The following is a 16603-nucleotide window of genomic DNA, read 5'->3' as shown; positions in this document are numbered from 1 at the left end:
TTCTTCCACCTCATTAATCTAAAGTGTTTAGATAAAAAAAAGAAATGGTTTGACTGGATGAAAGGGGGAAAATGCAAAATATACCAAAAATTTCAAAAGTTTCACTGTTTCTTGTAGGTAGAATATATAGGTGTTGTTTTTCATTATAACAGAAAGAACACTGGTGTTTTCTACAAGTAAAATTCAGGTTTTCTGCTTGTATTCACTGTAGTCAGAAGTTCATCGGACTCCAGGGTACTTCCCAAAAGATATGGCTCACTGGTCACAATACTGTGCATTATTAGAGAAAGGTGACTTAAACTTGGACTTAAATTCGCATACAAACTGGACAGCTCAGAAGGGTTCTGAAAGTACACTGATCAGGAAGGTCCTGATTCCTTCCTGACCCTGTGATTTGCTTTGCTTCCAGCTCTCAAAAAATAAACAAAATGAAACAGAATGCAAGTGAAGAGCAGCCGCATTTGTGTCCTCCACAAATTCAGTCAGTGCTTGTTCACATGGGCAAAGTCCAGCAGTGTGTACCAAGGAATACTTGTTCAAGGAGCAAATTCTGTGCAAATCAATTTTTTTCTCAAGTTGGTATCTTTCAAGAACTATTGCGTAGGTTTCTAAACTAGGTTGATGAGACACTAATGCTTGAACTGCATTATGTGATTTGGCTAAGCTACTTACTACGCCACGTCACAAGGTTGTAGCTCTAAGCAGGCAGCAGTCACTGAGCACCACACAGCAAGAGGTGCTGCTCCTGGGGCTGGCACTGTATCCAGGGAAAAATGGAAGGACACCAAAAAGGCAAAACTGCCAGGTGGAAGCATTCCTACCTGTATTACAGACACCACTCTTTTCTGCAATGCAGGACACAGGCAACTCTTCCAATTGCTCAAACCACCACAAGTTCTATACAAAATTTTATTTTCCCTTGAATGTCAAGCATATTACCAATCTCATAGTGGGACAACAGAAAAACAACACATTAGAAAAAGCCACTTGTAAAGCACTGGGTAAGCTCAGTACAAGACTCTGCCTTAATTTAAGAAAAGGATTTAAAATTCTCATGGAACTGTGCATTTGCTGTTTATGTGAAAGCAAGCAATACACCTCATCAGCAAAGCATACAAAGAAAATTACACAAAGCTTGCTTAAAATGAAAAAGGAAACAACACAACAAACATTGCAGTTAGCCAGCAGTTAGACCTTTCTCCTTGTAAACCTACTTCTTCCATTTGGCAACTGCAGTTCTTAGGGAGAAACAGCGATGGCTACATAACTTAATCCATAATTATGCAGAAGTGTTACAATGGGCTTGTGTAAACTTTATTAATTATTCTTTGTCAAATTATAGCTACAAGCCAACATTACCAACATCCCATTTTTTTTTCCCCAAATATTTTCATATAAGCTGAATCACCCACATAAGACCTTTTTGACCTTCTGTAGCCAAAAGTACTACCTTAAATAAAACCTTGGCTGTTCTTGAATCAGTAGGAGGTCTAACCTTGCATTTCACCTTGGTTTTAAAAAGGGAAGTGCATGGCAAAATAGGTGATACTACTTCTATAACAAGTAGAAATATTTCCCTTAATTTATAAAAATCCAATATAAGTTTTTGCTCATAGAACACTTGGAGCTATGAAACATACACAAGCCAATGAGATTAACACGCAAATGAAGTCAAAACCAGACACATTCTTTCAAAATCAAATACTGTATATGTCAGCTGCATGTGAAAAATTTCACAGTAGTTTACACCTGACCTATACCATTTCAGGCCAATCCTGCTGCCAGTGGAGTCCCCAGCACTTTTGCAAAGGACTTCAGTGGCAGCAGGAGTACGACAAGACACTTAAATACTAAATGTCAAATATTATATTTATTTCTATTAGAATTGATGATTTCTTTCAAAAACACTTCAATTGATGCAAGTTATTAAAAAAAACTGGATTTCCTTTTTTAAAGGACTGTATAACATTCGGGAACCTTATTTATAACATTAATAATGTCAGAGGTACTTCTGTTCTTGTTTATGGAATTATTGCTGGTCACCTTCCTGAGACTTGAAAGACCATTAAAGACAAGCACCATACCTATTCCTCTAGATTATTAAATCACAAATTAATAATTTGGTCCCTTTCTAAATGGGTCTCTTCCAACAATGACACTAAAACAAAGTGATGGGTCACAGATTCCAGGGGGTCCAACTGGTCCTGGCATTCCGGGACTGCCACGATCTCCATCTTTACCAGGCTGCCCACGTTCTCCAGGGCGTCCTTCCTTACTCATACCTGGGGGACCTTCAGGACCTTCGTGACACACATGCAAGGAATACATGCATTACAGAGTATTTTTATTCACATGGAAACAAGAGCAATTAGGAACCCAAAATAGCCCTGCCGTTTGGTGAAGTATTAAGATAAAGAAAACTTCACTTTTAGAAAAAGACACTTGTCACAAATTATTTATAGGTGTATCTAGCAAATTTGTTATCTTACAAAGACTTTGGGGAAAAAAAGCATGTAGAACTCTAAGTAAAAATAGCTTTCTGAAGGAAATATAAAAATCTGCTTTGGCACAATTACACTTCATCATATTATCTGGAACCATTGGGCATGAATCAGAGTCCTCTGAATTTTATTCATTTTTCTACCTCTGGATCAGGGTCTAATCTCTCTTCCAAACACTCAGCTTTGCATTCTGAATCAACACAATGCTGTTGGGAAGAGTATTTCCTTTGCTAAGTAATGGTTACAAGTCATGTGTTTATATCAGGACTCAGTTTTCTTTCTGATACAGTGACCTGTCCGTCAAGACAAGGGAATCTCAGGTACCAACCTATACAAGATTGGTTTTACATTAAATAATATATCCTATGACAATCTAAAAGGCATGCAAGAGATAGGCATTAGCCACAAAAGATATATAGTAAATAATATATATAAAAACTATTCACATTTTTCTCAACTACATAAACATTTTTAATATTTAATAGCATGCATTGAATCCACAGAAACCATCTCTCACCTGGAGGTCCTGGTGGGCCTTGGATCCCAGGAACCCCAATTCCTTGATTGCCTTTTGCACCATTTTTTCCCGGCAATCCTGTGGAATAGCAAACACATAGCTTTGCACACTAAGAATGATCTGCATAAAAACAATTAGAAAGTCAACATTTGATGACACTTATTAAATGAAAACATCAAATTGTTCAAAAGCAAACCATGGGATCTAAAAGAAACATTTCCTTGTAACCTGCACACTGTAACTAGATTCTTAATTATCCTTATCTCCACTAAATTAAGAGCCAATGTAGCCCCTGATAAATAGATGGCCACTATGAGTTGAGGGAGCAGATGATGAAGAATTAAGAGAAGTGTTAACTGTTATTGCTTTTCCATTGGCAATGTGTTTATGAAGATGCATAAAGAGAGTGTAAGATGTTCACCACAGCCCCTAACTACTCAGGAAATCAATGTACAGCAAAATTAAATCTCCTCCAAAAAAGATATACTCTCTGAGAAGGGCAAAAAATATACTCTCTCATAGCAGCACAACCCAATGAATTCAACTGCTTCAGAGAAACAGATACCAATTGTTCTCGTATGGAATAGGCGTGGTTAGTCAGTGTCAGCTCCAGAGGAAAACTGCACATTCTCCTTTTGGAGATGAAATTATGAAAGCACAACAAATTATCACTGCACCCAAAATGAATCTGATACATGAGGTCATAGTTGAGAAGTTACAGAGAACATAAATATTTACCAACCATTTTCCCGTCAACCTGTCAAGCACATTACTACATAGCAATATAACTTTCTTGCTTATTTTGATGCAATAAGAAACACAGTTGCCGCAGTTACAAATGGATTTCATTTCATCTAGTCATCTATGACTAGATGTACATATTTAAGCTCACAAAAAGCACTACAGAAATCAGATAGAATGCTTGAATGGCTGAGACACCTAAAATCATTAGCTTCTTTAGTATTATTAAAAAGAATTCAGAACTTTTAAGAAAAGTATAAAGAAAATAATAGAAATCCTTACAAGATAAAAAGGAAAAAGGAGAAAAACCAAGAAAGTCAAAGGGTTATAAATGTATTATGCCAAAGAACAGTCTGCAGGTAGCAGGTAAATAACAGTGAATATATAGACAGCAAATAACCAGTGAATATAAGAAGTTTTTAAAATATCATAGACAAAGAAGTTTGGAAGAAGACAAATACAAAAATATGCCAAAACCCACATCTAAACATACCTGATTCTAAAAATGAAAATAAAAAAACCTAAACGGAGTTAAAAAAAAATATCTACATGACAGGATAAATTAGATAAAGATCACTCTAAAAAGATCAAAATTTAAGTACAGTAGAACTGAACACTTGTTATCTTGTGCATTCTGGTGTTTTGTCGTCTTCTAATATGCATACTTAAAGAGCAAAGAAACCTTTGCTCCAGACTCCCATTAATACTCTGCGATACAAACTCAGCTATTCCCTTACTTCTTCACTCTTCAATAGTCCCATCCAAAACTGCAAACAGAAAACAAAGGCATATAAACAATATGCACATGGTACCTCTTGTCCCACGAGCCCCAGGGCGACCCGGGATGCCAGTCAGACCTGGAACACCATCATTCCCTGGCAAACCAGGAAACCCTCTTGGACCTTCAGGGCCTCTTGGACCTGGTGGCCCTGGAAGTCCTGGAGAAGCGCTTTGGGACTGACAGTGGTTGCAGTTTTGTAGCCTTCCACTCTGAAGGATCACAGGTAACTGGGCTGGCAGAATTCAAAAAAAAAGAGTGCTTAAGAGTGCTTTAACTGTAAAATACAAAAATATTTCTACCTCTTCATTAAAATAAAACCAGCTTTCTTTCTTTAGGCAGTATGGTATCTTTAGCAAACAAAGTGATTTTAGCACCTGATAGAGCTGCTGATATAGAAGTGTGTTTCTACAACTCTATGAAAACCTGGGATAAATCAGATCAAAATGTAGGCATTGTTTTCAAGAAAGCATCTATATAGTTACAAGGAAACTTCTTCAGCACTTCAAACCAGGAAAGAACAGTAAAGAGTCTTTCAAACTTACTTCTCAGTACATCCAAACAGACCTGTCGAATAAATTCTTCTGAAAATTCTCGTGCCTAAATTGAACAGAGAAGAGTTATAAAAACAGAAAACCTACATCTGTTGGGAGTTGTAAAGCACCCAAAATGACCATTGTGAGGTCCTATGCATACAGGTTTTCCATCTGAGCCAGGTGGTCCTGGGGGTCCTCTGTCTCCAGGCTGACCTCTGACACCAGGAGGCCCAACCAGACCCTGGATACCGGATTCTCCCTTCTGTCCATTGATGCCTCGAATGCCGGGGTCTCCCTTCTCACCTTTCTGAAACAGAAACCAGTGAAAAGCAAACTGTACCTTTACACGCTGTATCTTTACATGGAAGCTATGTAGCAGCACAAATATATTCTAAGAAAAGCTTCACTGACAATCTTCATTTTAAGTTGTCACAAAAATTTACAAAGTACCTAATTTTCCATATTATAATTGAATCACAGAAACATTTGAGTTGGAAGAGACCCTTAAAGGTCACTGGCCCAACTCCCCTGCAATGGACAGGAACATCTACGGCTTGATAAAGTTGCTCAGAGCCCTGTCCAGCTTCACCTTGAATCTCTCCAAGGATGGAGCATCCACTTCCTCTCTGCACCACCTGTTCCAGTGCCAGACAAATCTTCTTGTAAAAACCTTTTTCCTTATATCCGATCTAAATCTTCCCTCTTTTAGTTTGAAACCATTTCCCGCCACAACAGACCCTCTCTTAAAGCATCTGTCCCCTTCTTTCTTACAGCTCCCCTTTAGAAGAAAAATCTTAAATCTTAAACAAACCCATTTGCTTTATTAATTAATACAAAGCAAATTCCTTACTAAAATACGGAAGAAAATATTTACCAACTTAGAAGGCTGGAAAAATTACAAGTGAAATTCTGGACCACAGAAGTTCTTGGCATGCTTTCTATTTACTAAAACAATCAAGACTTTTACTCTATGACTTTTGTTTATAAGCAAAAGGAAAAACGATTCTGATTTCATTTAGGGTTTCTGTTGTTGGTGATTGACTTTTTTAGTTCATTTATTCTATGCATGATTGATAGCAACTGCAGACCATTTGCTTCACTAGAAAAGGTTAAAATAGTACTGGATCTGTCTTCATCAAAGCAATGGTTCTTCTATGTATGGGGTTGCCTACTGCAATAGCTCCTGAGGAACTCCTTCTCTGTGCTGGAGCCAAAAAAATTCCATTAGGATGTAGTTTGGTACATGTCCAAGATTAAAGTTAGTATACTGTCTTTGCTCCCTGATGAGTTTTCTCCTTCTGTGCTTTGCAGCTTCCACACAGCATTGTCAGTAGCTTAAAATTTTTCTTTCACACTTTCCCATGATTTTAGATGGAACTATAGAAATAAGGCAACAGAATCACTATGTATGACAAACAAACCTTACTGGAGCAAACAATGCAAATTTAAGAAGCACAGGCATGTAGTCTTCAAAGACCTGCACTGATTTTTAAATTATACTATTTATATTACTTCACATCCTTCTAGGTAGTACTTATCAAAACATTTTATATCAGAAAAATATATGGCTCACTCAAAACATTCTGGCTTGGTCTGGATTAGTAACAACGCCCAGAGCTCTCTGGATGAATTACTACAGAGTAGTACACATTTTATACACAGGGAGCTATCTGTCAGGATTTTTCACCCTGCTACATTTAGATGGCTTATATCTCAGAACTGAGACATGGTTACTAATACCGAAATGAGGAAAACAAGGTCACTGAAAGAGAAAACGCTCAGAATCGCATACCTGGCATCACAAAAGGATCGCAGTCTGCTCAGGTTAACTGAGCTCTTCCATTATGTCATTTAGTTCTACTGTAAATAAAGTTTGAAGGCAGAGGGGCAGTGCAACCCTACTCTGAAAAGCCACCACATAAAAACATACCTAAATGACTGGCTACCTGTGCATCTCAAAAAATCTTAAAAGTTCTTTTTGTGGTTTTGGGGAGTTGGATCTTTTATTGCTTCCATTTGTCTTACAAGACCCACAAAAAAAAAAAAGGCACTACAAGAAATTATTTTTCCTCTTAAGATAAAAAGTGACACATGTTGGTAAAATGCCTAAGAGATGGCAGAAAAGAAGTTCCACGAGCAAGATGCCAAGTGTGAACTGAACAGCAGTCCATGTACTCTGCCCATTAAAGAAGCTGTACCCTAATTCAGAACTTATTTTTCAAGGTTGTAGCTGCACTTTACTGTCTTGCTATTGTCAAGTGGAACACTGTAGCCTGTCATGGTTTTATGATTTTTGCTATCAGTAATCCATATCATAACCCCATGACATAGCCAGAGACTAGATATTCTTAGTTACACCATGTAGATTTGTATTTATCCATTTCTGTTTTATGATTGCAAATGGTTTTATATTTAACAGTCATTTTAACAACACCTTCACAGGATCAGCAAGTCTCTGGGATAAATTTACAAAGACGCTGCCTATGGCCACGCCAGAAGCTGCACATGTTGAGATCTGAAGATAATGCTGTTCATGTAGATAGAAATTATTTGTTTTAGTTTAATTACTTGTACAGCTATGGCCTGTGTTTACATAATGACATCTGAATTGCAAGTTGATTTATTTGGAATTGAATGTAAAAAGGGTTAGAAAGCATTAAGAATCAGTGAACTATTGGGAAAATGGCATATATTGTAGAAGAACATCACAGGCAAGAAGCCAGTATTTAACAAAAACCAAATCAAAACAAAAGGCAAAACACTAGAACCTCAGCACAACTGCCTGCAGAGCTTGCCAAAAAGCAAACGAAACTGCTGAGGGAACATTTTCTGCAGTATATTTTGGTCTTGTATGCTAAGCTGCATCCTGTGTGTGGCCTTGTTTGCTGACCTTCGCTATTGGCCAAAGAAATCAATAAAAAGTAAAAGAGCTCAGCAAGTGCTGAGAATTACAGCCTAAAGAAACTTCTCTATTAAGAAATCAGACGTGACAAATGGCAATATAGTTTTTAAAGCAAAAAATAAACCAATATTATAAGCCTGATAAGTAAACATAGTTACATCATTATATTATGATGCACAGTAACGATAATACTGACATTTTAGACAAAAATATATTATTTAAAACATATAAAGAAACTACCTCAATGGTTCACAAGTAATATCTTAGTAGTTTTGGCTACAATTTAGTAAAGTACCTATAAGCCAAACTGTAATTTTTAAGAATTTCATAGAACCATAGCAGCATTTAGGACAACTCTAAAGTTTAAATGCTTGTGAGTTTCTAAAGAGCATGTCCAGTTATGCAACACTACTTAACGAAAAGGTGTTGGACAAAGACATCTGTAGGTAAAGTTGAAGCAGAATAGGGCATTAAATACTGATTTCACTGAACACTGGAATGAATCAAATACAACTAACAAAAAATACAAAAAAATTTTATACATCAATACTTTATAAACCGTGTAAAACAAACAGTTAAAAGGTCTGACCATGAATATATCTGCATTAGTCAACCACAGGAAAAGAGACAGGACTTCAAAACATTCCAGAGAAGAACAAATTTAGCTTCTCAAAGACAAAGGAAAGTCCAAGTGTACTTCCCTTTATCTCCCTCAAATTTCAGGCTGATGTGGAAATTATTCCAGTGTAAACTTAATAGTTGGGAGAAATAATTCTGCCCTGCATTTTCTGAGTCAGTCTCAATGATAGAATCCTCTAAAAATATATCTTTGTACAGTCTTCTATGCCATTACTTATGAAAGAGAGGCACACAAAGCAATCTCAGAGGCCAAGTTTAAAATGAACAGATAAATAGCTCAGCTGTGGAAGTCCTTCCCACAGTCCTTTATGGAAGCTAAAGGCAAAGTCAGCACATCAGCACAGTCTAAAGGAATTAAATAAATTTGTAACTGACATTAAACGCAACAGTTTGGATCTCTGCATTAACTGCCCCTCCAATGCTGACTGCCAAAACCAGTAAAAGTGTACAAGAGGAAGCTTTGTTATGTATTGTGTTCCATATTTCTGTATTGGCTGCTGCTGAAGTGAAGATAGTGAAAAAGAAGGATCATTTAAATCAAATATTCCGTATTCTTTTATGAAGTACTTTTTACTTTTCAATGACAGTTATTTGCCTTCTTCAACCAGCTCTTTTTCTGATTATCTGTATCCCCTTAAAAGTTATACTTTGCTTTAACATTTTTAGATCTCGCATTTTGTGAAATATCCACTATGCCACCTGTCTCTTAACCAATACTTCCTCTTCTCCTCTCTGATACTTTTTAATTATTTTTCTTCTGTTGCTTATATAAGTATGAAAACAAGACTGTAAACACATATTTTACAGATCACGATTTGCAGATAGAATTATTCTGTTCTGTTGTATTTGCCATTACAAAATACATACCTCTCCTTGTTCGCCCCTCAATCCTTCTGTTCCCTTTAGGAATTATATTAAAAACAAAAAACAAGTTAAGTCAAGTTACTTGGAATAAAAAATATTTTTTTTCCTTTGTATTCAATAATTAATCACAAATGTTAATATTTAAAGATTGAGATCTGTTTGTATTTTACAAATGCAAATTTTATGTAACACTTTAGTAGTAACTTTAATATAATGTTCAAAAAGGATAACTGGGAAATACATCAGACATCACATATCATATTTTACTAGTGTAGAAGTGCATTTAGATAAAACCTATCCACTCTTTGAAAGACCAAAGAAATAAAATTTTATGGTCTAGCAAAAGGAAGCTTCAGATTGTACCTGTTTCATATCGTCTTACTGGACAGAACTCAAGCTCAGCCCATTTGAAATACAAGCTGAGTTTGTAAAGCAGATTTTTCATGTTGGCAAATGGCTCTGGTGTCATTTCTGCCAAACTGATCATTAAATACCATGGCAAGCTGGTAGCTTAGCACAGGCTTTTTCTCTTTTCTGACAGGCTCATGTTAACAAGGAAATCTGTACTGTATCTTGGAGAAGCCCCGAGGGCTTTAGGAACCTTGGAAGGACCTAGCACTGTCTACCAGAGTATTTGAATGGCTGATTTTTTTGGTTGCTGCCCAAACTAGATAAGCATGGGAAACAATTTTAGATCTGTCTCATATTAGTTTTTCAGCTTTAAAAAAAATAATAAAAAAGAAAGAAAACACAAAAACAAACCCAATTCTTACAATTCACTTGGTGATTAAAATAATGAACTTAGGGAATTGCATCCATTATTTGCAAGGAGACAACCCAGAAAGTTTAATTTATAAAATGTCAAAGTATGATGTCACATTTAGTTAAAAACAGTCATTGGTCTTTTAGTTCAAACTATTTCTCCTTAAAAAACTTTAGTCAGCTTTACTAGAAGATTCCTGTCAAGCTGCATACCCCTGAGAGCGATAAAACCAGGCTCACATACACTCTAGACCTCCTGCCTATGTTCAGCTGGAATCAAATCTTTCTGGCTAGACAGCCAGCTGTATCAATGTCATAATTTTGAAAAAAAACAACTGCAACTTCCTTCCAAGTCTAGTTTTAGATACGTACCTCTAACAAATACTTTTCTGTTTAGACATGACATACATTATGTAGTTAGTAAGTATGTATAAATACTAACAGTTACTTTCTGTGGTACAACAAGATAGCCAACTATGACACAATCAGAATACACTGGCTCAGAATTAAAAGAAAGAAAAATAACTGGATCTCACTGATTTGCAGCTGAAACAGGAAACATCTGTAATTTATGTGCACAGAAGATGTCAATAATGACTCCTTGTATACTATCAGTGTTAATAAACTACATGAAAGTTTAGCATGGTATACACAATATCTTAAAACCATTCTCTCAAGTGATGCTCGACTTTTCACAAAAGGCTGCTTTGTGCTTTTATCTGTTTTTTGTTTTTGTTTTTTACTATTTTTAACCATGTCACAAAAATTTTCCATAACGAAGGCTTTCAGAAAATAATGCAGGAATATGGACTTCCAGCCTGTTTCTCAAGATATATTCTGAACCACAGAAACATGTGGGCTGGAAGGGACTCCAGGGTTTCAACCTTCTCATCAGAATGATTCTATCCTTGCAGGCCGCTCAACGCCATGTTCATCCAGCTGTTGCTAGAGCCTCTGTAAGCAGCCTGCTCCAGTGTCTGACCACCTTCACAGCAACGTTTATCCTGTGTATCAAGTTGGAATTTCCTGCATTCCAATTTGTGTCCATTTTTTCTTGCCATTCCACCGTGCAGAGCAAAGAAGGGTATGGCTCCATCTTCTCTATACGTGTTGTATTTGTTATATTTAAATTACAAAAGTTGTTTAAGAAATAATTTATAACTACATACTCATGTTATACACAAATATATTTCACCTGATAAAGAGAACTGCCTACCCATTCTGATGGAAATAATCTTCAGAAATAAATATGAATCATGGCTCTCTTGAAGTAGGATTATCATTTTAACAGTACCTGTAAGCCTGGATTTCCTTGTCTTCCTTTTTCTCCTTTTTGCCCCTTCAGAAAATAAATGTTTACTTAAATTTGCATTTATCTGGGAGAAACAATTAAGCTATCAAAAATAACACAAAAACACAAAACCTAAGATTTCAATTTAAACTGAGCCCAATCCCTCTAAAAGCTCACTCTCCAGGAGTTCAGAGCACAAACAGAGCAGATGACTACAATGTCTACTCTGAAAACACAGGAGCCGAGTTAGGAACTGAGTAGTAACAAGATCCTCACCTCTTCTTGTGTGCATTTCCATGACTTTTAGGAGAAAAATCTCACAGTTTATAATGTAGTGGTAGGAAGAGACAAGGTAGCATTACTGATTATGAGGATCTGCATGTCTTGCAATGATTGGAGCAGACAGGGACAGAACTTTTCCCAGGATGGTGCTATGTCACTTCCCAGTGCCCCTAGGCAGTAGCACAATCCATGTACCTGTATCCTCACTGGAGCCACACCAAATGCCTATTCAGCCCCATAATGCTGCTGGCAATTAATGCAGGGCATACTGGACAATTTTGCTTGATGAAAAATTAAGGCTCCGTGCTGCTACCCTTTTTCAAGCAAGAGTTTAAGAGTTTTTTTTCCAATTAACTTCTAGCTGTTTTATTAATAGTGTTGATAATAATAGTGTTATTAACAGTGCTGTTTCTTAATAGTTTTGTGATTTTGATTAGAAAAAAAAAATAGATATACCTGGATACCATTTTCACCCTGGCTTCCTTTGTCCCCCTGTAAAAATATTCAAAGAAAAGTCTCCATCATAACACAATTCATCTGAAAGACTCGTACTCGGATTTAATTTAACACAGTAAATACAAGGGGAGCATCTAATAACTTCTATTAATACTGAAAGACAACAGAAAACTTTATCCTCATGCACACAAAAACTGAAATTAATACAGAAAGTTATAATAAGAGAATCTGGCATAGAAAGTCCTGTCAGAAAGAAAAGTGGATACTCAGATATCAAATTAAATGGCGAATCTAGCAGGAATTCATATACTGATTGTATGGGAGGGAAAAAGACAGGGAAAAGAGAGCAATAATTACAATAACAGTGTAACCCTAAAATGTGTCTACCTTCATTGCAAGAAAAGGAAACTTAGAAGACCTCTTAAATTGGTGTGACTATTCAAATTGCCTTGAAACAAAATGTTGGGCTGAGAACACAGCAACACAAAACAAAAGACAGATCTGGTGGTGGTGTAAAATTGCATTTAATAACGGAAAGAAGTGGGATGGAACTTTTGTGTTTGTTCTGCCGGTTTCCTGGTAAAAAACAACTGTGCGTGTATTTAGTTGTATTTTTTTTTTTTTGAGAAAATGTTTATTTAAACACTAAACAGTAGCACGGAGGAGATTCTGACCATAGCAAATGTTTTCCTGATAGAAAATCCCACAAGATAAGAAGGTATTTATGCCAGCTGTGTATTGTACTTGAAAGTAAAATATTTGGTTTGGTTTCAAGTTTCAAAATAAGCTATAGCTGAAGGGCTTAACATTTACTGCAATATTTCTCCTGCATAATTCAAGACTGTCATATTTTCAACTCCAGTTAAACAGAAATACATATTCTGACTTGTATCTTCATATGAAATAGATAGTTTTGCAAGATTTATCTTCTGCAATTTAAAAAAAAATCTAGAGACTTTCCATAAGTTTTAACAAATTCTCCCTCCTTAAAATCAACATTTCTGTCTTGATCCATTACCCTTAGATATTGGAACTGAGTGTATGGTGGAAACGAATTTAATTAACCTATTCTGGTGATGCTAGTTCAACTCTGGTCACTCTTGGACTTCAGTGGATTTTGAAAGATGTAAGCCAGGAAGTCTTCATCCTTATGTGCTCTGGAAATCACCATCTCAAAACTTGTCAGAAGATTAATTTTACTACATGTTGTCTTGGATAACTGCACCTAAATTTGAATCATTTTCTAGCCTCTGTTACTACACTGACCAGGGACTTGTTTCAGTTGTCTAAGCACACGTATACAGTGCTACTGAAGGTATTCCAGGCAACCTAAGGCATCCCCACACTTGCTTACTGATATCTAAAATACTCTAGCACATCTAAGACATTCCTATTTGATTGCATACATGTATTCTGTCATATATGATACAGGACATACAGGAAACCTATGAAGCAAAAGCTAAAGTCTAGTGGAATACTTCTGCATGCGATTTCCCATACAACTTTAAATATAACACCACACCTCTAACTTACGCTCCTTTACCTTCCACTCGTTCTTTCCATAATTAAGTACCTCTGTTTCTGTAATGCCTTTCTATGAAGGTCTTCATCCTTCAAAAGTTTGTTCTCTACTACTACACAGGCATGTTATCAGATTTATGTTTTACTAACTGCTTAGCTCTTTCTACCTTTCTACCAGAGCTCCCTTTGCTTTTACAAGCCTTCCTGTTTATTCAGAAATCTGTAATTCATACATACAACGGAGAAATCTTTAACCTAGTTGAGAAATGAGTACTTCTCAAGGAATATTATTAGGCTTCCAAAAGAAGTGTCAGATACACTAGATACACTACTTATGCATATGTAATTTATTTTTATACTTTAAAATTCTATGTATTTTAATATAAAGCCATTGTTAAACCAGTACAAATATCGTTTTAAGCTGATTTAATTTATTAATGTAACCAACTTAGTTATTTAAAATTTAATCTTAACATTTTAAATTTTATAATGAGTGACAGCAAATGCAGTAAAATTTTTGACCTCCAAACCTTCTTACTTGAATAAATATCTGAAGGGTTTCATGTAAAGCTTAGTATTTGTAATAAACCATATACTGAAGAAACAATTCCATTACGTGACATCAGATCTCTGATGTTGCTCCAAAGAAACAGCATAACATTAAAAGAAGCCTTATAGTTGTATATAACAATTAAAAAATTGATTATAAACATTTTTGGCTAACCCATTATGTTGTATTTTTTTGAGAAAACAAGACACTGAAAGCAATAGCAGTACTTACTACCTTGCAAAGCAATTAAACATTTACTTTTCAGGATGCTGATATTTTTGCTTTGATAGTGTCCATAGTAAAGAAATTCCAAATAAAAATTATACTATAAAAGTAATGGATACAAATAAAAGCTTCATATACAATTCAAAATAATTGATTTATAGCAGTGAAGTCAACAATTTCACTTCATTTCTTTTATATCAATTTGCCTAATAGCATAGATAAAGCGTAAATTTTTTCGATTTCTCTGTTTCTTGGTTGAGTTACGCAGAAGAACAGCGCCATGCTGAGAAAACATTATCTAGAAAACACAGTTTTGTTAAGTTCTTTGTAGTTAACCACAGGGCATGAAAAGTAAAGATTTTCTAGTACTTCTAATTTACAGGCTCATAAACCCATTCCATAGACAATGCACAGCTAATTTTTCCTCAAGAAATTCATTTCACACTCCAGTAAGTTCTGTGACTTACAGCATGAAACAACTCTAGGGGAAATACTCGTCAGTATTTCAAAACTGGAGATACTCTAGGGGCTTTCCATCTTCCAGACAAAAAGTTTGCCTTACTGGCTGAATGAAAATGTGAAGTTTTAAACACATATGAGATTTTCAGAATGACATCAACATGTACAAGCAAATCTCAAGGAAAGGACTTAGTTAATGTGATGTTAACTACAAAACGTAGCGTGCAAAGCAATGTAGGTTTCAATTTCAGAATGTACCAGAGACCCATACTGCCTGTAACCTTTTTAACCTGGAGCTCCTCAAAAAAATCACTCTTCATGTGATTGTCAGAAAATCCTGCATATCTACAGTTTAAAAATGGGTAACTATTCAGAAATTCATAGAATCACTGAATCATAGAATCACCAAGGTTGGAAAAGACCTCTGAGATCTTCCAGTCCAATTATTCACCTATCACCAGTATTTCCCCACTAAATCATGTCCCTCAGTACAACATCTATATGTTTCTCCAGATGATGACTCCATCACCTCCCTGGGCAGCCCATAGAGACATCAATACTACATTTTACATGTTCACAAAACAGCTCTTTAGCAATGAAGAATGTTTGCACAGCCATGCCTGTAACAGTTTTTGACTGACAAAAGGACACAGCAAGAGATGGTGAGATCCTGAAAGCATGTTATCTCTGAAAACTCAGAATGCAAGGGTTAGAACTACCGGCTCTTGACTGAACAGAAGAAAGAATTTTCAACTAGGACAGTATTAGTAGGATTCCTCTAACCTTTGCCATAAAAAATTTCAACATCTAATTTAGCTAATTATCTAGGCTTCAGTTACAGTCAATGGAAATAGATAAGTACTTCCAGATCCATTCATTCCTAAACAAAGATGTAAGTGAATGGCTCCCCAAGGAGCTCAGACTCCCTCAGCTAAATATCAAGAGAGTCTAGACAAGCTGGTTAGATCAGATGACTCTGAACAGCTAACAATAACAGAATTGAATCTGTCCCAACTACGTAGGTATAACTGCTTCAATTCTTTGGGGAGATCCCCAGAAGACTTTGTACTGTAGAATCTGTTAATATATTGCTTGCTAGAAGTAAATATTGAACCACAGCTCATACCCTAATGTACTATAATTCATAAAGGAAATTTTATCAATGCCTATGTTACAGCACTTGATGTGAACAGTTTCTCCCCTTTTTGTCTTTCTCTCCTCCCTGTGAAATGTGATTGGTTTTCTAGCTAACAGACCTTCCAAACTATACTGAATTGTCTCCAATAAAAACAACGTATTGAAAAGAAAAAGTACTCCCCTGATATTGGCCAATTCTTGGAAAAGCACTTCAGTAAAAAAAAATGTAATTAAGATAAAACTAGAAAAAAACTGCTTACCTTTATACCCTGGGTACCAGGAATGCCTGGATAGCCTGGTTCACCTGGGGCACCCGGTCCTCCTGGTTCTCCCTGAACAATATAATACCTCTGTAAGTAGCAGTGATACACTGTGCGTCAAAATCTATATTGCATGCTTTGTGAAGGTCACATGATATTTTTGGCTATGATATTCTGAAATT

The 16603-nt window shown here is 36.0% G+C and overlaps 1 protein-coding gene across 1 annotated transcript in view; it reads right to left on the bottom strand.

The window, feature by feature from the left end:
* Positions 1 to 892: 892 nt before the first annotated feature.
* COL21A1 (collagen type XXI alpha 1 chain) overlaps positions 893 to 16603 on the bottom strand; it is a 103387-nt gene continuing 87676 nt past the window's right edge. The window contains exons 22-30 of the mRNA XM_031610899.2: positions 16422 to 16493; positions 12270 to 12305; positions 11535 to 11579; positions 9482 to 9514; positions 5234 to 5380; positions 5083 to 5137; positions 4572 to 4772; positions 3019 to 3096; positions 893 to 2300 (exon numbers count right to left, since the gene is read on the bottom strand). Of these exons, the coding sequence (XP_031466759.1) occupies positions 2113 to 2300; positions 3019 to 3096; positions 4572 to 4772; positions 5083 to 5137; positions 5234 to 5380; positions 9482 to 9514; positions 11535 to 11579; positions 12270 to 12305; positions 16422 to 16493 (855 nt within the window). The 3' untranslated portion in view covers positions 893 to 2112. The remainder of the gene's footprint in view (positions 2301 to 3018; positions 3097 to 4571; positions 4773 to 5082; positions 5138 to 5233; positions 5381 to 9481; positions 9515 to 11534; positions 11580 to 12269; positions 12306 to 16421; positions 16494 to 16603) is intronic.

The sequence above is a fragment of the Phasianus colchicus genome, chromosome 2 (assembly GCF_987193195.1).
Source record: "Phasianus colchicus chromosome 2, bPhaCol1.hap1.1, whole genome shotgun sequence".
NCBI classification, from domain to species: Eukaryota; Metazoa; Chordata; class Aves; order Galliformes; family Phasianidae; genus Phasianus; species Phasianus colchicus.
This window is presented reverse-complemented; position numbering and strand designations above follow the sequence as displayed.